Here is a 23,291-nt window from a genome sequence, read left to right as displayed (position 1 = left end):
GGCACATGCAGGTGAGTCAGGGAAAGAAATGCCGTGACACTGATCCACGGCAAATATTGCTCATACCTGGGGTCAGAACATGCCTTTTTCTGGGCAAATAGCGGAAGGGATTTGCCTGCATTTCTAACAGCTACCCAAAGAGACACTGGCAACGTGTATATACAGGTTATTACTGTGTTATACAGAAACTGGCTGTAACTGTAATACTGCCTGTCCCAGAGAGGCCAGCGGGAGCCAAGTGGGCACCGGATCAAGAACTGAGCGCCCCGTGCACAACACAGAAGGTTGCTTTTTTAAGAAGGTGTGTAATACGTGATCTGAAATTAATGCCTTGACGCAGAGACATGCATACGCTTGGACCCGGGCTACCCGCCGCGCTGGCTCGTGCTCGGTCCCAGCAGCATTCAGCAATCTCTCCTGCTGGGAGAGAACCTCCTGGCTGGGCACAGATCCCCTTTTTCCCTCTGCTGTACTGCACCTCAAAGTCTCCCCAGCTCGTGCCATGGAACAATTCACAAAATTATTTGACTCACGGTAAGCAGCTCAGATTTGCCAGCCTGCAGTGCCTGACAGAGCAGGGGACAGGAGACTTGTACAACTCAACTGAAATCAAACACACATGAAGGAAAAAATGAAGATTTCAGAGTTGATAAAAATGCTGAGATTTCAGGCAAAAGCCCTCAACTCCTTGGAGCAAGCCCCTGCCCGTGACCCAGCTGTGTGTGGCAGCTTCTGCCTTTCTCAACAGGCTGCAAATTTCAACACAACATTTCAACATAACAGCCAGCAGCGCTAAATTAAGGCAAACATGGGATTCAAGCTTGTTCTCCCTTTGGTGGTTTTTTTTTTTTTTTAAACAGAGAATCACATTTCAATTAAAAAGCTTAAGGTGGCAGAAAGCAGCAGCAAAGCAGAACTTTCAATGATTTCCACCCGCCAGACAGCACCAAGTAACACAAAGCATCAGGCTCTGTGTTCCTTCACCCAACAAATTCTTGATCTTAACTCAAAAAAAAAGTGTCAAAACAGGTAACTGTGTTATGCAGGTCTTGCAACTGCACACAAGGACATAATTTGTGGTAGGCACTGAAATACAGTTAACCAATTCATGCTGCATGAGAAGGAAATCCAGCGTTACCACTAAATAATAAACACTATTCTATACCGTTTATAAATACATACTCTATGCATAGTGGGGTTTTTTTTTATTAACACTAAAATAAGTAATAGAGGCAGTTTTGGTCTCAAATACCAACACAACATCTTTTTGGTTTCTGATGGCTCTTTGTGCCACTTTAATCAGGTACAGTGAGCTCAGAAAATAACCTGGATGGAAAAAGCTCAGTACATCAGAGCAGCAGCTTTGGAGCCACACGCTGCAGCCTCCTCAAGTTCTGTGAATTTGCCCTAAGACAGCCGGCAAGAGGTCCCTACAAAACGCAAAATGAAAGCCAGGAAACTCAAATTCAGCATATAAGGGTTCACACTTCCACTGGGGAAAAAATTAGGAGGAGAAGAGTTGTTGAGTCAAACAGCAAGAGACAAAAAGCCACTGTATTTGTTAAAACTCTAGATCACATCAGTGTCAACTGCATAAATCAAAATTCTTCCTGTGTGAAGTACTGATTGTTTGCAGACAAATCTCAGCATACATCTATGACTGTTAGTGGACTGATTGCTAGGAAGGGCTCTGCTGTTGGCATCAAAGTGGGATTGACACAGGAATCGCAAAATCCTCCAGCATCTGTGGGAACAGACCTGCACACAGAGGGGAGGCTGTCTTCAAAATATTGTCTGGACTCGCCAGAAAGCAAATTGCTCTTGTTCTTGGTAGCGCATTGGTGTATTTATAACAGGTTTCCCATGAAGTACGTCATGTTCAAGACAGAAAACCAATACTCAGCTCCTCACCTGAACCGTCAGGAATGGACCTCACAAATGTAGGAAGCATCTTCACTGTAGCCGTTGGGTTAAAATCTCTGGAGAGGCCGTTCTTCATCTCTCTCCTGAAGCGAGCCATAATGTCTATCAGCGTTTCGTCGGAGAGCCGCATGGCGTAAAGATATTTATCAATCTGGGGAAAAAAGACAAACGTCACCAAGGAGTGAAAGACTGTCCTGAGGTGCCCAAGCAGGGCTCTACCTCTCTTTAATTGCAAGTATAGCCCCAGCTTGGCCCCGGGGCTCTGGCCAAGCTGACAACTCAGCCACACTCTTTGTGCCTCGTCTTTTGACTCAGAATCCAGGAAAATGTGCAAGTGTTAGGATCTACATGAGCTGAAGGCCCACTCCATCCTACCGCCTTCCCAAGGCAAGACTCAGTCCCACATCACTCTGCCTCCTCTTCTCCACACAAAACAGTTCGCCCACAGCCTCGTACCACTATCTCCAACCCTCACCCCACTTCTCAGTTCTCCTGACTGTCCCGTGGGCCGAACAGTTGAAGTTGAAAGTCCCTCTTACAGCACCTTGTCTCAGCTCGGGTGATGTGGGTGTCACTGCAGTCCACAGAGGTGCCTTGTATTTAAAGCCTTTCATTGTGAAGGACTTGCCACAGCGGTTTCGAGGCTACATCCCAGGCTGAGAAACCATTTCTGGGTAGCAGACCACTTTTCCTATCCCTCTCCAAAGCTATCACAGCCAGAGGGTCAGGAGAGGCAGAACTTGGCTGCAGCCAGGTAGTATCTTCCTCCGCAAGATAAAACATCAAATTAAAAGTTGTTGACTTCTACCTTGTGGCTTCCCAAGGCAGGAACTTACTTAACCTCCCTGGAAAAAGGAGGTGGTTCCAGTTTTCCAATGGCATTGCTTTCCATAATATTACATTCATCTTCAGCATCAGGAAGAGTGAGAGATGCTTTGATGCCTCAAAAATACATCATGGCCTAGGGGGGTTCTTGCTAAACACACACACATCCCATCCCTTTTACCTCAGCTGCCAGTCTATTCTTGCCTTGTTTCATTATCTGCCCTGGAAATTTGGTTCTGCAAACAGCTCAGACCGAAGCCACACCTTTGGGATCACTTTTGCTTCCAGCTTAGCAGGACCAAGAAAATAAAACCCTACCCATGTTTTCCGTCCTCCGCAAAACTGGAAAAGTCACTTCACTTTAAACCACAGCCCACCTCTGTGCCAAGGCCACCTGCGTCTCATTGCTTCTCCAGAAGCCTTGAGAGCAACTCATCCCTCAGCTGGCACGATGTCCTAACAGGAGCAGCGCCACAATAAAACACCCCATGTAAACGGTCCGTATGCAAGTGCTCAGTGTACCGGGGACTTTGACACAGGAAGCGATGAATAATGTCATTTGTGAAGGAAACGCAGACAATCAAAATGTAATTAAACCTTAAACTGACTGTAAAACCAGTGCCAATTTAATGGCTTCTGCAGCGCTTCTGCTGCAGTAGTTGAGATCTGCACTGGCGATAGCGTATCTCCCCAACCCAGACGCCCTCCTTCACCGTGACCAAGCATTCACGCAGCCAGGCACGGACGGCGCTGCCGGGAGCACCTACCCAGCCCGATCCTGAACCGCAGGGCTAAACAGCGGACGAAGAGCTGAGCCCAGGTTCTCCACAACGGGGGCCCAACGCAAGACCCCAGGACAGCATCCCCACATCCCAGCTGTGTCCTGTGCTGAGGGGGTGACAGCCCCCTCACAGTGACAACCGCAGCCAGCCGCTGGTGTCATCTCACTCCAAGAACAAGAACCTGGATGGGATGCACCCCCTCTGCAGCCCCAAATGCTGTGCAGAGGCTGGCAGAGGCTGAGCAGGAGGGTCTCTCCTCCACAGCAAACCTTATCATAGATTTTATTTTTCTTTTTTTTTAGCAGAGTGTCAAGCCACGATATCAGAGCATGAGGTTATTCCCTTTTAAAGAGAATTTTTCTTTTATTACGGCTGAGCTTTCAGCAGCCCACGCTGCCGCTCAGAGGCCCAGTTCCCCAAATCTCCCTGTGAAAGCGACACTAACACATCATTCACACAGTCAGACGCCACTGTGCAACTAAAACACCCCTCTACAAAGCCCCACTGCCGTATCCTCCTCCCAAAAAGAGGGCTGAAGGATTCCCCCCCCCACCAAAAGCCCTCTTGTGAACACAGGTTTTTGTGTTTGCACAGTCAGGACCAGACAAACCCATTCTCTCCACCTCTGCCCCAATGCTGCCCTCAGCAGTGAGGGAAAACAGGAGGGAGGGCTCTTTTTCCTCCCATGAAAAAAAAAAAAAACAATGAGCTCCGTCAGCGCCCTTACATAATTGGGCTGGACCCTCCTGCGTGCGGGGAGCATCGCCTCGCATTGCATCGCGGTCCATCGCGTTGCGTCATGTCGTGTCGAGGCCATCTTCACCGCTGAGACTCACAGGGCGGGGAGGGAGGGGGAGATGGGGACTAAACCTCCATTTGAAATAAAAATCACTCCTGTGTGCTACAGTTTCCAAAAAAAAAAAAAAAAAACCAAAACCCAGATTTTTTTTCCCCCAGGCAGTAAAAGGGTTAGTCATTTTGGCAGCGCGGCTGGACGGGAAAAAGCGGCGGCTCTCCTGCGCTGGCAGCACAAGCAGCCCTCCGAGGGACAACCCTCAGCAAATAGCCATAAATAACTGAGAGGGGGGCACAGAGCTGGAGGCTGGATTATGGGATGGAGAGTTTAATAACTCCCTGCTCCGCCTGCAATAAAAGCCGATCAGAAAGCAGAACTCGGCCTTATCCGAAGGGAAGCAGCGGAGGGGCCGGCAGGGACAGAGATGGGGAGATGCTGGTGGCACCCAGCCGGACCCCACAGCCCTGCTGGGGCTCCCGTGGCCGTGGGAGATGGGTTCCAGTCCTTCCTGAGGGATGGCGGAGAGCAAGAGCAACTTCAGGTAGGGGGCTGTGGGGGCAAAGAGCAGAAAATATTCCTTTGCCTAGCTGCCATCTCAGAGAGAGCCCCCAGCAAGGGCATCTTCCCAAAGGGCCACTAAGGGAGCCCTGCAAGAGCTCAATCACTTTTTTCCTTAAAAAATAAAATAAAAAAAAAAGAACAACCAGCCAGACAGACAGAATCTGTGAGCAATTTTTTTAAAAATAGGATTTCATAATCTGAACCTTATGCACGTAATATTTTTTTTTTGGTCACACAAGAAAGACTTTTTGTACTTGGGGGAAAAGAAGTTTCTGCAAACCCAGCCGTCGCAGCAGCCTCCAGGGGAAGCTGTGAATAATTTTAAGCAGATAATGAAACAGGCAGCACTAAGGGCCCTTCCTTAAATGCATGCCTCATTCCCAGGACACTGACAACAATCGATGGTATCCAAGAAGAGAGCACTCCCACAAGAATTTCAGAAATCATTAGTACCTGTTTTACTCACACAGCCTTTGCACGAAAATCCTTCGGCACATGAACATTTTTTCTGCAGAGCTAATCGTACTCCGTGCTCCTTTCAGCATCAGGAAGATTTGTCAGGAGCCACGGCGTGTTAAAGCAAGTAGTTTAGACATCCCTGAAACTGTTTGTGCTTACTTATGATTTATCAGATCAGTTCCTAAAAAGCCCTTACACTGGCAGGTCACTGCTACAGGGTTTTTCTTTGATGCCAGTTGCTGCATTTTACACCCCATTCCATCACATTCTCCTCAAGGTTAAATGGCATTTAAACGTCACTCCTGGATTATAAGATCTTTTTTTCTTTCTTCTCTCGTTCAGGTAATACGACACAAAGGTATTGTTCCCCTGACAGACAGAAACCAGGCAACACCTAGAGGCTCCCTTTGCTGGGGCCAGCCACCGCAGGTACAAACCTGCTGGAAACCAAGCAGTTTTACAAAAGCTCCCCTGCGCGCAGATGCCAGCCAGCCCTGCTCTGCGGTACCCGCGCCCCTGGGAACAGGAGTCAGGCTTTTGGAGAAATCGAGGCCTCAGTTGGGGCTGTGCAAAGTCCTCTGCCACAGTGAGGATGCTGAGCTCAAGCTGCTACTCCTGGAGGATCACAAATGCTCAGGGAGCAGATGTTTTCAATAAATATCTGGATAATTTATCCTGGTTGGATTAAAACCACATGCCATAAGGTACAGGGCACCGCACATCACCAGCTTGCTTCTGCGCAGTAGGGTCACGTGCGAGCGCACGTACGCGTGGTTTCACGGGAAAATGCCGGGCCGTGGGGCTGACAGGGCGTGATGAACCACCCACGTCTTCGCCACTCCACATCCACCCTGCCTGTTCCTCCCGCTCGACACCACTCATCCCGAAAAACATTCCAAAAACTGCAAAGTGGGGGAAAAAAAAAAAAAAAAGACTCCAAAACTTAAGGGAGTGCTTAAAATCCGGCAAAACCAGTATGGAAGCAGCACACACCAGTTCCTAGACCCAGGGTATCCTCAGGGCCTGAAGCCAAATCCCTGCCCCTCGGCAGGAATCCCACCATAGAAAGGCAGGATTAGTGCCACACGCAGGGATGGGAACCCAAAAAAAGAGGAGGAAACGGGGTCACAGGGGAAGGAGGACCTTCAGCCTCAAAGCAGTGGAGACCCCTGTAACAAACCCATTCCCAATTCACCTTGCAGGTACCTTTAACCCTTTCACACCCCCTCCCGTGACCCACAGCAGCATCCTCAAGGTCACCCGCCACCTCTGCCACCAGATGCCCAGCCCATCGCAGCCACGGACCAGCGACGCAGAGGAGCAGGTGCCGCGGCCAGGAGCCCCACGGGGCAGAGCAGCAAGTGGGGGCAACGCCTTGGTGGGTCGCAAACATGTACCAGCAGCAAGTGTCACTCTTCCGGAAGCAGAGGGGAGAGGGAGGGACCAGAAATGAAGCCATGCAGGCACATATTCCCATAAGCAGCGTGCCGACATGGAGCAAAAAGCCGCTTTGACCCTACGGGGTACCAGGGAGCGAAGCCCACCGGCAAAAAAACCTCAAACCAGACTGATCTGTAAGATCAGACAAAACCAGGCTGGACCCATACGAATGCTTTACAGCTCCCCGGCCAAACGCTTTCGCATGCTGTCAAGACAATAGCAGCCTCATGGTGCCTGCAATAAATAATCCCTGGGAACACCGCAGTTTTCCCCCTGTGCCCGCATGCTGCCACTGTGCCTTTCCCACGCAGCCCTTCTGCTGCTCCCCAGCGCAACCCTTGGGCTTATCTCCACTTTCTAAATATAACAGGCACGGTGAGACATAGGAGGCCTTACCCAGGCATGCACGCCTGGCGCCGGCGGCAGGACGTGCAAATCCTCCAGGAAAAGGAAAATGAGGGGCCTAGGGAAAAGGAGGAGCAATGTACGTGGGGGGCCAGAAGGTGCAGAAAGCTGCAAGCCGCACTTCAGCTCCTCGCGAGAACTGCCGGGCAGAAAAAAAAAAAGCAAAAGACCTAAACCACGGAAGGAAATGTGGAAAATATGGGGTGCCGTCAAGGGTTTTACCCGACAGAGGAGCAAGCACGGGTGAACGCGTCTTGAGCAGGGCAGGGTGGGTGTCCCACACATAGAAGCTGAGGTCTCCCCAGGCACAGTCGGATGCCCAAAGGGAAGGGGTGCTCTCCTCTGGCCGGGACAAGCCCCAAGACCACTACACATCAGCCCTGCTCGCTGAGGCTTCCCCAAAATACTTTCAGGATGCCTTCGGCAGGTGCTCAGCCTCACATCGAGGTCGGTCACGCCACACCGCACCTCCGGAGGAGGTGGCAGAGGGGCAGCCCTCTGCCATATTTGCAATTTTTTTCCCAAATCGTGTCCCCACGTCCCTTGCCCCGGGCTTTCCACTCCCTGCAGCTCTGCAATATGCCCAGCCGGGGCCTAACTGCCATGTTTTTATTTATCCTCTGCTCCGCACCCCTTTCCTTGTGGCGGTGCTAAATCCCAGGGCTGTACCCACCACCCAGCAGCGAGTCACCTCAAGGAAAAGAAACCCATAGAAACACTTCTTGAAGCACAACCGACATCCACTTCCTGGAAATTCAGAAGCTGCAGTGACACATTAATTCAAAAAAACCCGAATTCTTTGCCTTCGTCACTGGGGCGACAGATGCCCACAGGCAGCCTGGGGAAGAGGGGGAAATCCCCTGTCCAGGGATGCTTGTGCCCAAGAAAAGCCTGAAAGGATAAAATCACCACCATCACTGCCCCCCCCCCCCCCATCGCCAAAGCCCCGTGAGCCGCCGTGCATCCCCCACGCCCCGCAGCGAACCCCTTCACTTGGAGGGGGAGGGGGGGCAGCTTGGCTAGGCTTAAAAATGGGGTTATTCCCCCTCCCCTTTTTTCCTTCTTCCCCGTAGCAGGGTCGCTATGGGGACAAAGCGACCAAACCAACAGTAAAAAAAAAAAAAAAATAAAAATAAAAATAAAAATTTAAGCCATCCGGGGGGAAGGAGGGGGGTGGGGGTTGAAATGTACCTTTTTGACCTGATCCTCCTTCAGCTCGGTGAAGTAGTAGGCCAGGAGCTGGGCGGCGATCATCCTGCCGGCTGCGGCGGGCGGCTCCGCGCACCCAGCGATGCGGGCCCGGGATGCCCGCCCCGCCCCGCCTTCCTCCTCCTCCTCCTCCTCCTCCTCCTCCTGCGGGCCGGCCCCGGCCCCGGCCCCGCCCGCAGCGCGGAGCCCGCCCGCTGTTATTTCGGGCAGGCGGAGCGGGGAGGAGGAGGAAGAGGAGAAGGAAGGGCGAATCCCTGCTGTACCCCAAAAAAGGGCTTTTTGTACCCAGCAGCCCTGGGAGACAGGCTGATGAAGGCTTCCCGCCGCTCCCGGAACTCTGCGGTGGTATGGGAAGAGCAAACTGGAAAAAAAAAAAAAAAACCAACAACAAACAAACAAAAACAAAACAAAAACAAACAAAAAAAACCTCAAAAAATCCCTAAACCAAAGGTGTTTTCGAAAGAGCCCCTGTGCTCCGAAATCTATGAGAAAGTAGAAAAACTGCGGGAAATTCCACGAATGCCAAGCATCCCCTGCCCTGGGCAGAGGGAGGGGGGCCCAGCCAGGACCCCCTGGGCTGCGGGCTCAGTTGCTGGGAGGCCTGCAGGTGAGCCCCGAAACGCAGAGTGGCTTTGACAGCTGTGCTTTTGGGGATCCCGCCTTCATACGCCATCAGCAAAATCCCCACGTCAAACACACCAGACAGGACCTCCCCTCCCCACGTGCGCTGCCCGCGTTTTTGCCGCGTTGGGGTGCGTTCCCCATCACCCCGAGGAGGTATCCACCCTCTGAGGGCCCCGCATCCACGTAAGCGAAGCGACGCAAAGCCCCTCCAAATGCCAAGGTGACACATGTCAGCAGCCTGCAAGGGTTTCTGCCTGCGCCCTGTCTGTCTGTGGGGACAGGAACACGCACTCCTGAAAGCGGCGGTGATGCTGGAGGCGTGATTTGCCTACCAAAGATTGTCTACCAAAGTCCAAGTGATTAAAAACCTGCTTCTTGAGTTTCCGGCTTCCTTTCCAGTGCTACTGTAATTAAACAGTTGCGCTGGCCAAAATCAAGAGCTGCTCTGGCAGACGCATCCTCCTTTAGGCTGCCCTCATCGCTGCAGGCAGGGTGGACAGGATTTCCTTCTCCACCTCACCGCGTCAGCTTTAAGCTCATTCTCAGTGAGATGTTCATCAAGTGTTTCACTGGCCTGCATGCATTACCTCCTGCTCGTCTGTTTGGCAAACTAATGAGCAAACGTGGCTGCGTTCCCCAGCGCACAGCATCGCCCTGCGACCAGGCACGGTTGGAGCTCGCCGGCAGCACAGAAACGTGGGGCTGAGTGGCATCATCCCGACAGCGTCCAGCAACGTCACCCAATCCCTTACACAGGCTGACGCAGCCATCGCTCACATGTAACGCACTGGCCAGCCATGCTCCTCCTCCTCTGCCGGTTAGAAGCTATCTTTAATTCCCAGCCCAGGCTCGCTCCTGTTTTTGGTCCATCTGTCATCTGCTAAACCTTATCTTTCAGCTGAAATTGCTCTCCTTGCTCTCTGGCGCTTGCTTTCTATAAATACAGGGGAAAGTAACCGTATATGTCCTCAGCTTTTGCTTCACTAGACAAGACAGACCTAGCTCTTTTTTGGTCTCCTTTCTCTGAACAGTCCAGGCTGGTTTAGCAGCTCTTTCCCACGCTCGCCCCAACCTGAATTGGTCTCTATCAAACACGGCAGCTAAAGGCGGTTAAGTTATTCCGGAGAAAGTGAAAACCCCTGTGTGTTGTTCTCCTATTGGAAATACGTCACCAAACCCCTTCCCATTAACAAGGACAAACCCTGAGGCTCCTGAGCTTAACTGGGACACCAAGATCTCCCAATGCCATCAGCCACATGCCAACCGTTGCCTTCAGCTCTCAAGGAATTTGAATCAGCCAGCTCAGACTCTGAGAAGCCCAAAATATTCAAAGTGCTTATGAATAAGAATGGTCTTCTCTTTAACACAACATCTGTCTTAAGAACATGTAAGAGGAAGACAAGTTTATTTCCTTCACCTGTCAAAACTGTGATTTAGAAGTGAATTGAAAGTGACACCAATCATTAAGATAGCTTTTGTCTCCACTGACCGTTTGTATTACCACACATTTCAAAACTCATGAGGAACAACTAACTAGAGTTTCCTCTGAGCTACAAAAAGCAACAAATAAGTTCAAAACATCACTGCTCTGAAGCCCCCTTCGTTCTGTGCAATGAAAACAAAACCCACACACGTTAGAAATCCCCAAATAAACTAAAGAATACAGTATACGCTTAAGAAGGAGGTGGTTCATGTGACAAAGTCAAAAGCAATTAAGGAACTGTTAAACAAGTATTGCAAATAATTTGGTTTGTCTTCAGTTGCTGAGCATGGTATTCAGGAAAAAAAAACGAACTCTACAACCTAAAAGCCATTAGAGAAAAAGTAGCAGTCCATCCAAGGCAAAACAGCTGCAGTGTTGAAATATTTACTATCTTTAAACCGCTCCTCGCAAGGCTAAGAAAGCGTGACCAGCTCTGATGCTGTTAGCACTGCTGGGATGGATGCGCTTTCCTCCTACGAGAGAGCTAGAAGGGCAGCTAAATATCCCCACGGACACCCAAACCATTTGCAAGCCCTCTTTGCGTCGCCAGGCTGGCACAAAGGTGTTATTTAGGAAGGCTTGGGAAGAGCTGTGCGTAGGCTGCCCGACACAACCAACCGGCTCTGCATCTCCGCAGAAGGAGAAAGCCGCCCCTGCGAGCCTCCCCGTACCTCCTTCCCATCCAGCCCTGGGTTTTCCCTTCTGCTTTACTGGAAGAGATCAATTCAGCAGCCAATTAATTACCAGCACCTAATGTAGGATGCCAGGCATCCAGCAAGCTATTTTGAAAGCCACCGTCCTTTAAGACAAATTACCGGAGGCTGAACATAACACCCGACAACTTGCAGCTATTTTGATGGTGCTCAGATCTTATTGTCCAGGTTTAACTGTACTGAAGTGCTTCAACTAACTGAAGTAATTTAGCGCATCGGTTCTGCTGGGTGCATTTTTTTTTTTTTTTCTGCTTTGCCTATTTTTTTCACTAAATGTTAACTGCTCTATACAAGTCTGTGTTCAGATTCGGCTCCTATACAGTGAGGGAATTTTGTTTTCCATCGTGCCCATCACATAGTTTTGAGGTACCCAGTTGCTAGACGCTTTCTACTTTTGTAAGAAAACAATGAAGTTTTAGCTGTGTTTGTGGTTCTAAGTGTCTGAAAACTGATCAATCCATTTTTATCCAAACTGCGTTCTGCTTTCACAATGCTTAAAGCAAAGTGACAGGAAGCACCAACTATAAGAAACAGTAAGCATCCAGTTCACGACAGCACCCCTGACTAACAAGGGAATTTTTAAGGAGGCTTTGAAGCTCCCATTCCAGGGTAGGAAACTGTGTGCTTGCACAGAACAATCGCTGCGCATTTGCACTGAGCTTGGTGCAGTAGCTACTAAGAAAATCTAAAAGCAGCAGAGATATCGACTCAATAAGCAACTCAGCCGAACAAGGTTAAATGCATTATGCAATTTCACCTTGCTGGGAGGCACGGCGAGCTGGCACTACCACATAGCCAGCCACCACGCTTTACCTCATGTTTCCCTGTCAAGAAACAAGGTTAGCTATGAATGCCTCAAGGGGAGCTCGTTCCATGCTCGGGAAAGGCCGCTCCACGTGCAAACAGAGGGGTATGCGCTTATAAAGTGGTTTTTATGCTCCTGGTACAGCACACCATAAGGATGCTTCCAAAAGCTGAGTGCTTCCCCTGGGAAACATGGAGCCAGGCACCGGATAACAAAGGGCCAGGCTGGGCTCCGTGAGTCTTGCCAAACTAACCACCGCCACAGGATTTACCTGCGCCCAAACGTTGGCAGTGCTTGAAGCCAGGGACTGAGAGACCACCAGACCTGGCAAAAGCCGTGCGAGAGGAGGACGACCTCTGGCCCAAGGAACGCAGAACCTCCCTCTCCAGCCCTCCGGCAACATACTTTGTTCTCTGCCTCTCAAGAGGGTTGCTGCAATAGCCAGCCCTGTTTTAGGTGCAAAGGCTAACAAGGGATTCTGCCCGGTTTTCGTGGAATCGCTCCAGGCAGAGGGCAAAGCTGCTTTTTAATAAAGTCCCTTTGGAAAGATTTTAGCACCATTCACTGAGCGGAGCATTTGAGGGTCGAATGACATTACGCAGGGCTATGGCTTTCAAGACTCAAATCTCAGTGACCTCCAAAGACAAGGCAGTATTTCTGTAAGCCATGTACTACACAACTAAGGGCACAGATGAGAGAAGAGAGGAGAAGGAAGCAAATCCAGCATAGGAGGGGCATTGTCTACTGGTTCACATGGGAACAGAGACTCCTGGGGCAGATGGAGATGCGCTGTGTCTCAGCTCTCCACTTCTGGGTGTTAGGCAGCTGTGTTTGCTTTTATTTCTTTAAAGTAGTTGCTTGTTTTCAGCATTAGAGGGACGCAGAGAACGTGACCTCAACAAAATCACGAGCTGCAAACCAGAAAGCAGATAAACACAAGCCCAAAACCCACGGCTTATGATAAAGTCCCACTATTTGAGAAGCCTGGCTGTTGATTTTTTTAAAAAAAAAACCTCTTAGTGATGGCAAGCTTCATTAAATTGTAGGCAAACCCAATTTCTCCATCTTTAGTTAACCAATACTTCCAAAAGTTATGGGCTGCATGAGCTACACTGCAAAGGACCTCTCTACCCAAATCCTCACATACGTGGGGAAACGAGGGAAGAGCTCCCAGGAGTCACACCAACAGAAAACTTAACCTCTAGCTCCCGCACTGCACAGCAGAGCTACTCTGTGCAGCTGAGGAAGCTGCTGAAAATTCTACATTCGTTAGTGCTTTCTTGTGCGGCGTTTCAAGAGAAAAAAAGCCCAATGCACATGAGAGGGCAGTAAAGGCAGCACAGCCGAAGGGTCAGGACTTACCGGGAGAATGAGGAGCACTGTTTGTGACCAAGCCTCCCCTGCTGGCTGGAGTTGAAGTGAGACAAGGAGAGAGGAACATATCCTCTGATATTTTATAATTTTTAAAAGCAATTTGAAACCTCAAATACTGTCCCATGACTAATTCCTTCCCCATAGCAGCGTACCTGACAGCTCCAACGTGGCACAGCTGTAGCAAAGGGGCGCCTTTCTCACAGCGCTGTCTCCCTTGTGCCGCAGGCACCCCCAAAAGAAGCATGGGGACTAACTGGAAGTCCCATTTGCTGTGGGGCTGAGGGATAAACCAGGGAACTCTTTCCCAAAAAGCTTTCATTCCCCTGCAGAGAAAGTGAAGTCGCTGCCATGCTAAAATGCTTTATGGATGATTACAGGCATCTCCCCCTGCCCAGAGAAGAGTCCCCAGCCACGATGATGTGTCTGGATCAGTGACAGCTCTGGGGGGTGCAGGCATAAGCCCACGTCCACCCAACATTGCCAGCTGCTGTTACCCCTCGATCCCAGCCAAGGAAGCGCGTGGTTAAAGCAATGTCAAGTTAACAGTAAGCAGCCAGTGCAGAATACAATGCATTCCTGTCCACGCAAGGTGCTGGGTCATGTGTGAATGGGAGTTACAATGAATTAATTCAGGTAATTTTCCAGCCCACTGTGGTTTTCCAACACAGATCCAACCTGCTCACATCCCTGGGCACTTTGCATGCAAATCCACTCACTTGGCTCTTCCCTTACACACTAAAAATGAAATACAAGCGTAATCCATTCCAACTCGTCTCTTTCTTCTTTCCCCTTCTTTCTCCTGTCCTGGGTATTCACCACAGCAGCTTCTCTCTCCCCAGTGCCAGAATTATAACTCATTTTACATCTCTGCAAAGGAAAGCAATAACCATTCTGGTTTTCTGACTCGACGTAACATTTTTTCCATTGAGGTGAGAACTGCTGCATCAAGCAACCCCTTTTTCTAGTGCATTGGTAGTGAAGTCCTTATTGCAGGTCATACACGTATAAAACAGACCATACACACCCTCATATAGATGCACACAGAAGCCTATCAGCAAACTCAGTTTATAAGGGAATAGAAGTGGTGTTACGGTAATGAACCTGTGGTCAATGAATTGCCTTTCCTGATCAGGAGGTGAAGTATTTGTTTCCTTTCATAAAAATACCTCTCGACTCCAGCAAACTGAAATGAGCACAAATGCAGATTTCTGATACTCTACTAAATCTGCAATGCTAATTCAAAAAAAAGTTTACAGAAATGACACTGAAAAATGGGTAAAACATAGAGTGTAAGCTAGTTTAAAATTTCAGAAATCAATGGATAAGTTTAAAGTATTGGCAGTTGTCCAGTTCAAATCTTTTCTCTTGAGAATAAGCAGTTCCATACCGATTAAAGGATGTCTGCAAAACCAGCCATTCACTTAAGTGACGAGGCAGTTACAATTACTGTAATTAAGGGAAATATTTTATTGTACTATATAGAGACAGCTTTCCTAAATCCACTTTCAGGTCCTCACAGATCACAGAGCTCGTTCATCAAAGTTTCGCTCTAAAATACCCACTATGCAGGAAGCCAGTCCTTCATCCTTGAGAAAAGAAATTAACCTCTGATAAACAGCTGGTTTCTATGCACTGTTATGCACCATCCCAAGAAGGTTTTAATGGCAGAGTCCAAATCGGTGCCTTTTAAGGATAGCACGTTTTCTATACGAGCAGTAAAACCATAAGAAAGAGCTTGCACTTCACAGCATAGAGAATGGGACCTGTCCCTCTCTGTTGGCTATGCACTAATACAGAACGTGGCAATATCTCTCAACTCAGGCTAAGAAGACATTTTCCATTAAGTGTACGCTTTTCTCCTTGGTCCAGCATTTGATGCTATCAAAAATCAGTTTGCACCGCAAGTCCCAAACCCACAGGGGTGTAGGGCATCAATTGCAGAGGCTTTAGGTTCATGCTGCTTTCCCAGCAGTGTAAGAGACTCTCCTCGCAGGCCAGGTTAATATCAGCACAACACGGAGCTCTCCCCAGTAAAAGTTAACGACTCCCCCACTCTTCAGCCCAGACCTTACTTTGCACAACGGGGAGTAGCAGTGGCCAGGCACGTCCAGGGCGTTGGGCTCCTTCCGCGTGGCCATAGCAGGAGCACCTCTTGCCGTGTCACATTGTCATCACAGGGGGCTGTCGACAAGAAAGGAGGCAGAATTGTAGGTTTTCACATCTCCCCCCCACAAACTCAGGATGCCTACAAAAACCACACGCCCCACAGACAGTTGTTCTCTTAAAAACCCATCCAGCAGCTGGGATACAGCAGACGCAGACCCGCGGTTAGCATCACCCCAAGAGAGAAAGGAAACTAGGGGCACGTGGGCTATGGACCACAAGTGTGACCCAGAATAGTGGTGGAAACGGGGAACGTGTTGGCAAAGCACTGGCCCTTGCATGGCTCCAAGCCGCAGCGGTGCCACGGGATTCCTGCCGTGTGCACGGGAAGAGAGCTTAGCAAGCAAATGTGAGATAAAACACCTGAGTCCCACGAACCATTTGTTATCCCAATTAGAAGAACCCACTAGGCCTTGAAAATATGAAATACTCATGCTAAAAAATCAGGAAGACGGTCACAGATGCTGGACTTGCAGCTGAGCATCATCCAGGAACAACCACAGATTTTGAGCTGCCCTGTGATTATTTGGTGATAGCTTTTTTCCCCCCAAAGTCCAAATCTGTCTCACCAGAGACTGGAGGCGGATGCTCACAGCACCTCCGAGCAAAATTTTGACTTCTGCAATTTTACAGGCTTTAAAACTCACCAGCGAGTGATCTCCTGCCCTTGTCTCCACCCCCCAGCTTCTTCCTCCTATTTTCTCCCCCATCCTACTGAGGAAGGGGACTGGGAGCAGCTGGGTGGGTGTCAGGCAGCCGGCCACGACCAACCTGCCACACCAGGTCAAATACAAACACAGAATAGATTCTGGACCCCTAATTTCATTCTCAGATTTTCACACACACAAAAAAAAAAGTAAACTAATTTTCAAAAGTTCACGTATGTGTTAGAAAACTCCTACATTAATTAAACAGGTTTCTCCATCCCTCTGACCCATTCCTGATAGTAAACCTGAGAGTCTGGCTTCACAGCGTAGCTACAAGAGATGGGTGATGGAGAAACACTTTTTAAAAAAATCTAAAACAAGACATTTTTCTTGTCTTTTAGTGCTTTAAACGGGAGACCCAGCTCTACGGGCTTCCCGGTCAACAGCTCTGACACCAAATTTCAGCAGCGGTCCCCAGTACTCGCTGCAGCAACGCATAACCCCATCCTGCCTGTCTCACCCTTCCTTCCCTGAGGAAGATTTTTGGCAAAGCAAAAGCATCCTCACAAAAGCCCCGATATCTCAGGCCACTACAGCTCGTCCCCCGCTAGCTACTTTGACAGCTGCCATGAGTTCACCAGTCCCATCTGGGAGATGACCCAACACCAACAGACCGTCTCTCTCAGGGCATCTCTGTTACAAATATTTCTGCTCCGACATTTGGCATCAGTACAAACAAATGTTTTAATCACAACTTTTTATCTATAACCATGTCGGGGACAGAAAACAGCAGCAAGAGTCTGTGGCTATCAGTCAACATTTGAGACCCAGAAAAAACCCTCAGCTATTTTATCACCTGCCCTTACTATCAGATGCTACTGATGCAGGTCTCCAACATGAATCTGCAGGGATGCAGGTAAGGTGCAGGTGAGGAGGTCTGATGCTTTTCAGTACCAGCCGGGTCGATCCCTTCCTTCCCCTGGCACAGCACTGTCATTGCACGTGGTTTAACGGATGCTGTCCCGGGTGGTGGGACGAGCACCCTTCTAGCAGAGCTTTATCAGCACCCCAAGCATGCAGAGTGGATTTTTGCCTCTCTCTGCATTCAGAACAGAATTCAACTTGGACTCCTTAAACTTTGACCAGAGCTGGGATAATAAATCCAAACGATTTCCAACTGCAAAAAGAGGAACTTGCTTAAAAATAAGACTTTTTTTTTTTTTCACATACCCTTCGCTTTATCTGGAGAGCAGTCTGGACAGTAAGACAAAACCACCAGCACAAACGGGATCCCAAACACACTTAAAGAGCAAAAGAGCCTCTGTGCAGTCAGGTGACGATGGTGCTTCATTTGGATCTGCTTTCCAAACACTTACACAGCACCCCCTTCCAATCACAACATGCCACTTTGAAATGCCAGTACCACTTAGCTCCTGAGTCTATTAGACCATGAAGCAAGAAACCCAGAGAAACAAAAATAACCCAGATACCTACTTCAGCACCCAGTTGAGATGACAGGTGTTATCCTGAGGGCTCCGTGGCAAAACCATCCTCAGAAACGCCATACCTTGACCTTTGCACGACAGGCGGCATGAAGCTGATCTCCAAAAACGGTAGCGTCTTCCCAAAAGGTGCTAATATTAACTATAGCCCTTTGTTTCTTTGCACTCAAGGTTTCTCCCTGTCAGCTTTCTGGCATTTGCCAGCGTGGTGCACGCTTTACTGGGCAGATATAGAGCTGCAAATTCCTTCATACTTCTCTATCCGCAGCATTCTGCAGCTAAAGCGCGAGCCGGCCAGCAGATGAAAATGCCACTTACTGCTTATTCCTGCTGCAGTTCGTTGAATTAAAACCTCTTTGTTTGCGAGCTGTAAACAAATTCTTCTTAATCTTTCAATAAAAAATGTCAATTATGCTCTCTAACAATGTAACTTCATTGTGATGAAAGAAGGCATTGCTATTGCTCTAATCGTGATAACATATCAGCTGCTTTTAGAGTCAATTCCTTTTTGTGCAAAATTTAATGACCATGCAATTATTCAAATTTCTGACTAACAGCCTGGGCTTTAGACCTTACAGCGCTGCTCCCTTGCTCTGAAAACACACACTTGAAAGCAACAGAAAAGTCTCTGGAGCAGAATTTCCAAGTTCAGAATGCAAAACACCTTTAGAATTCATTCGGCACAGCCAGACTCGGGCCCACGTTAAGCACGGCTACTTCATTGGTGAGCCAAGGAAGGAACGCCAAATCCTCGGCACGCTACCGCAGGCGCTTCTCAGGCCCACGGCTTTCATTTGGCTTCCCGGGGAACTGTGTTTATGTCCGGCTTCCTCGTCTCTCTGGTTTCAGTGCATTTCCTGCAGAATCGCTGGCCACAGCAGATGTGCCCTTCAGGCATTTCAACTTTTTTTTTTTTTTTTTTTTTCCTCATGCCAGTATTTATCCCATTTGTTTCCAGAATTAGCTGCAGCTCCCAAATCAGCGTCCGTAACTTTCCACTTCAAAGTATTCAGGATGCACCTGCTGGGAAAGCATCTTCCTTGTTTACCTGCTCAGACCCTCACAGACTTTCCCTCCGTGCCCTTCCGTCATCCATTTTCTCCTCCTGCAGAGAGCTCCCCTCTATGACAAAGTTGTCCATCACCAGCTCATCTGCTCCGTTAACCGCTTCCATTCCAATAACCGCTCTCGTCATCTGGGCTTTATTTATGCTTTCGTGCAGCCGCAGGAGGAGATGGCTGCCACCACAGGATCTCAGCTCACCCCATAAGGCGACTTTCCCCCTCGCTGAGGGAATGCTTGTGCTAAACTCAGCCTTGTGGGTCTCAACCTCTCCAGCTCTCTCCAGCAGCAAAGGACGGCCCTTTTTTTCGCTCCCAGGAGAGGACGCAGTCGGCAAGGTGAGGACAGTCCTCTCCAAGGGCCCGACAGGCAGCAGTCCCAGTCCCACAGCTAAACAGATGGCCCAGCATCCCTGGACTTGGCACTGGCCGAGCCAGCCCTATAGGAACTGGGGCTGCCCAGGTGCACAGAAATCTTTGGCAAGCAGAAAATTACGAACAACGAAAACAGCCCTCCAGAAAAGTAAACTGAATCAACACCACCGGTGTTTTTGAGAACTGAATCCTGGTATTTCTGAAAGGCCTGAGGCTGGGGCTGGGAGCTAAAACTCACCTCCAAGTCCAAAGAAAATGGATGCCAGTGAGGTAGCAACCCCATTGCCTCCCTTCTATCCTGCCCATAGAACAATAAAAAATGAACCAGTTAACCAAGTTACATCCTTGAATAGCCCTTGTAATTCACTGCTTTTAAAGTAACGCACCTTGCATTGCTGTCCTCCCTCTTCCCTGCTACTATGACTTACTTTAAAGTTGTTCCGATACACAATAACAAATCTATCGGGAAGCTTTGACTGTTGATGTGCCATACTCTTCACACATCTCACCTCTCTTCTCCGAAGAGTCTTTATCCTTCCCAACAAAAAGAGAAAATAAAATATAGTGGCAGTGAGACAGTATTTCCCACTTCTTTTTTTTTTTTTTTTTTTTTAATATATATAGCTTTGGTTTGGTTATTGTTTGGTTTTAACTTACACTTTTCTAGATAAAAATAAGAATTTGGAGGTTTGGGGCTTTTGGGGGTTTGGGTGTTTTTGTGGTTTGTTTTTTGTTTTGTTTTTGTTGTTTCTTTTTTAATAACTAGTCAGGAAAGATCAAGGATGAAAGGATCTGCTTTCACTCCTTCCAGTAAGCTCCTGCTTGCTGAGGTTCCCCAGCATTTGGGTCTTCAACTCCTGGACAGGGGACCTCCAGCCTGGAGCCCTTTGTCCATTTTCCTGTAGCCAGTTCCTTGTGCCAGTGGCAAGGGTTTTCTGGAGGAACCCACATTTACCAGGTTTCTTACCAAACCTGTTCTGTCTTCGCAGCACGCAGCTTTCCCTGTCTCTAGAGATGCCTGGGCTGCGCAAGGCCCTCAGATACAGAGCACGGACAAAGCGTAAGGCTGGGCAGGGAAGGGGCTGGCGTCTGGAGGACACTGAAAAGCACGCAACAAGATGAAATTATTGTGGCATTCTCCTCTCAGATAGACATGACCCATCACGTTTACAGCACCTTCAGTGTGCACCTGCAATGTGATAGGATCAATGAGAGAGGGGAAAATATTAATTAAACTTTTGTTGTTTTTATATCTTGCTTTCTATCAGCTTTACAGAGTGGATACAGGGCTGGGACAAAGCAGGCATCCAATTTCCCTTCCCACATGTGACAACATTCATCAAGTCTCCACTGCTGCCTTCCTCTCCCCCTCTTCACCTGCTGTTACAGTGACTCTGTATCTGAGACCCCCGACCAAAAGCCAGCTCACTTCACCAGACACCAGGAAGCCAATCACAACAATCCTTTTGTTTTGGTATTACCTACATTTCGGCCTCAAACTCCTGTGCACTAATCTGCTAATCCTATATGATATTGACTTCCCAAGAAGGGAGATTATGCTAATCGGGATTTCTGAAGGATTTACACATGCTCTTATATTTACTTTTGAACTTTGTCGGAATGACAAAGGGAGTGTGTCACCACCAAGCTGCTACGGCATTTTCTCTGGATTACGAGCCAAGCACCAGCACTGTCCAAATCTATAGCCACCAAAACGTCTCTCTAGCTGGCAAACCAACGTATTTCGGATCATCTTTTCCCCACACATGAAAAGGTAAATGCAACTATCTACTGGGAGTTTCCGAAATGCACAAACCTTAGTACCTCCACCCAGGAATACTCTACCACACCTGTGATTTAAAGATCTTTCAACTTTCCAAATCAAATGTATGACCTAGATCTGAAAAAAGATGTTCATGTCTTCAAGAAGCATCAAAACAAAATCAGTAAATTCAAGAAGTACTGAACGTATCGACTGGAGGGAAGACCCACAGAACACACAGAAGTGAAGCATCTCAAAGCTATCCAAAAGCAGTAGAAAGGCACATCTAAGATGTGAAACCGGAAGAATCTAATTTTATTTTAAATTGACTAACAACTTCATGTGATCAATTGTACTGCATATGCATAGGGTATGCTTTGTCACATTTAATGGAAGGCCTCTACTTTTATTTTAAGCTAGGGCTTTAAATTGAATCACCACATACAAAGTGCAGAGAAGAATTTGGGTTCAGCAGCTTAAAATCTATACAAGGGAGACTGCAAGTTTGCAATGGTCCTTGAGTGTCCACATGTCGCCGTAATCAGGAACATGATGGTGCATCATTACCCAGATGGAGAACGTTCTGGTTTAGAGTCAGCCGAAAGCATCAGTGTGTTCACGGGATCCCTGCGAAACCACAAGTGAAGTTTGTACCCCTAGTAAAAATCCCACAGTAGCCAATCCTTCCTTTCCCCAGGGCTGCCCTGTGAATCTTTGCTCATTCCCTTTCAGAAAGCAGCAGCCTTCCCAGCTTGGATGCCATCTCCCTGCCTTGCAGATCCGTATCGGATCTGTGTGGGAACTGCCTGGCTACAGAGCAAGTCAGCAGCCCGCAGAAAAGGCAAGAGCATGCGTGTTCTGGGCCTTAGGGACCTCGACAAGAGCCACAGGTCACCGAGCACTTTGTGAGCAGTTTCAGGTTCATGTGATCGGATTCCACGACACCCACAGACTCATTGGAAAAAAACTGCAGATGCAAAAAAATATTATTGTGTGGGCCTAATCTACTGCAGAAAGGGAATAACTGCAGCTGAGGTGTAAACTCACTCTGTGCGAATATTTAATTTCCAAAAAAGACTGAAAAGGAAAATCAAAGCAATACAAGATTTCTTTCTAAATCCAAAGCCAGCATCCATGCAAGGGGTTTATCTTGTTTTGTTACTGATCTGCATTCCAATTGTGCAGAACAGATTTTAGAATAAAAATGCAGAAGATACTATGAACCATACTCACGTGGCCATCCTGGGGCAAGTCCACATCACCTCCTTCCAGCTATACAGGGACACACTTCATCCACAGAAGCCCTTTTTCAGATTAACATGAGCCACTCCCCAAAAAGGACTCAAAACAGATAGTACAAGATTCCAGAGTGCCAAGGGGAGATACAGTCAATGCAGAAGAGCTATTGTAGGCTATTTCTAGGCCCCACATAACCTCAAGATCTGTTGTTTTGGTTTTTTTTTTTCCTTCTATACTCAGCCCTTCCAAATTTAGCCCATTCATCACTCGGAAAAAACATCCATTCCAAATAACTGCCCCCACTACACAGCAAGCTTTGGTTTCTGTAGCTCTGTGGATTCTGAAATACAAAGAAAAAGTAAAATATTAAGTTTCTTGTTAAAAGGAGGAAAACTTCAGGTGTAGTACATGTTCACAACTTGTCTCTTCCCAATTGCTCAGTATAGTGAGCTCAGGACCACAAGGAATTCCTTCAGAAGATCATTTCCAAGTGCTATTTTTTACCCATCCAGCGACTCCAACACAGACACAGAGCTGTTGACACGTTTCCTTTAAAAACTACAAAACAGGAAAGATCCGTAGCTTCAAATTTTGAATTTGCCGTTGTTAAATTTAAACCCATCAGCCTTGTTACAGATTATTACATAAACCCAATCACTTATGCCCCTACACGATAGTTACTTTTGACCTAACTAGGCTTACAGCACATTTCTGGGCCCCACTTCCTGCTTACTGTTATAGACAGGTTTAAAGAAAGCTCCCACTTGCCTGCGTGTTCTTCCCACAAGTCAGAAGAGGCACTAGACAGAGAAGCAAAGGCTCACAGCACCACAGATTTATTTACAACAGACCACAGAAAGGCACAGCAGCAGACAACAGAACATGAAAAACAAGGATAAACTCCCTTACACAAAATGGAAACTATTCTCCCATCAACAGGCAAGGAGATAACTGAGGGAAAATAAAGAGGAGAATTTCAGAAATTCAAGCAATTTTTTTTTTCCTCTCTACACAGCTATTTTGGCAGCCTAAAGATGAACAGATTTTATATTCTCTATGGAGCTCCAACACAGACACAGCAGACCCTGTAGCTGCTTCCACATCTCTTTCCCCCAATATCAAAAGAATGAGTCACAGTCAGAA

At 48.1% G+C, this 23,291-nt stretch overlaps 1 protein-coding gene across 2 annotated transcripts in view; it reads right to left on the bottom strand.

Moving 5' to 3' along the window:
* The window catches only part of HK1 (hexokinase 1), a 42,716-nt gene extending 27,155 nt beyond the window's left edge, over nucleotides 1–15,561 (bottom strand). The window contains exons 1-2 of one of the 2 annotated variants that reach the window (XM_086752218.1): nucleotides 15,472–15,561; nucleotides 1,912–2,074 (exon numbers count right to left, since the gene is read on the bottom strand). In XM_086752218.1, coding sequence (XP_086608344.1) covers nucleotides 1,912–2,074; nucleotides 15,472–15,537 — 229 coding nt within the window. In that variant the 5' untranslated portion in view covers nucleotides 15,538–15,561. Of the gene's footprint in view, nucleotides 1–1,911; nucleotides 2,075–8,382; nucleotides 8,491–15,471 lie in introns of those variants that run through there. The other variant, XM_086752219.1, reaches the window with a different exon arrangement.
* Nucleotides 15,562–23,291: the final 7,730 nt, after the last annotated feature.

The sequence above is a fragment of the Chlamydotis macqueenii genome, chromosome 7 (assembly GCF_036417535.1).
Source record: "Chlamydotis macqueenii isolate bChlMac1 chromosome 7, bChlMac1.mat, whole genome shotgun sequence".
Classification (NCBI taxonomy): domain Eukaryota; kingdom Metazoa; phylum Chordata; class Aves; order Otidiformes; family Otididae; genus Chlamydotis; species Chlamydotis macqueenii.
This window is presented reverse-complemented; position numbering and strand designations above follow the sequence as displayed.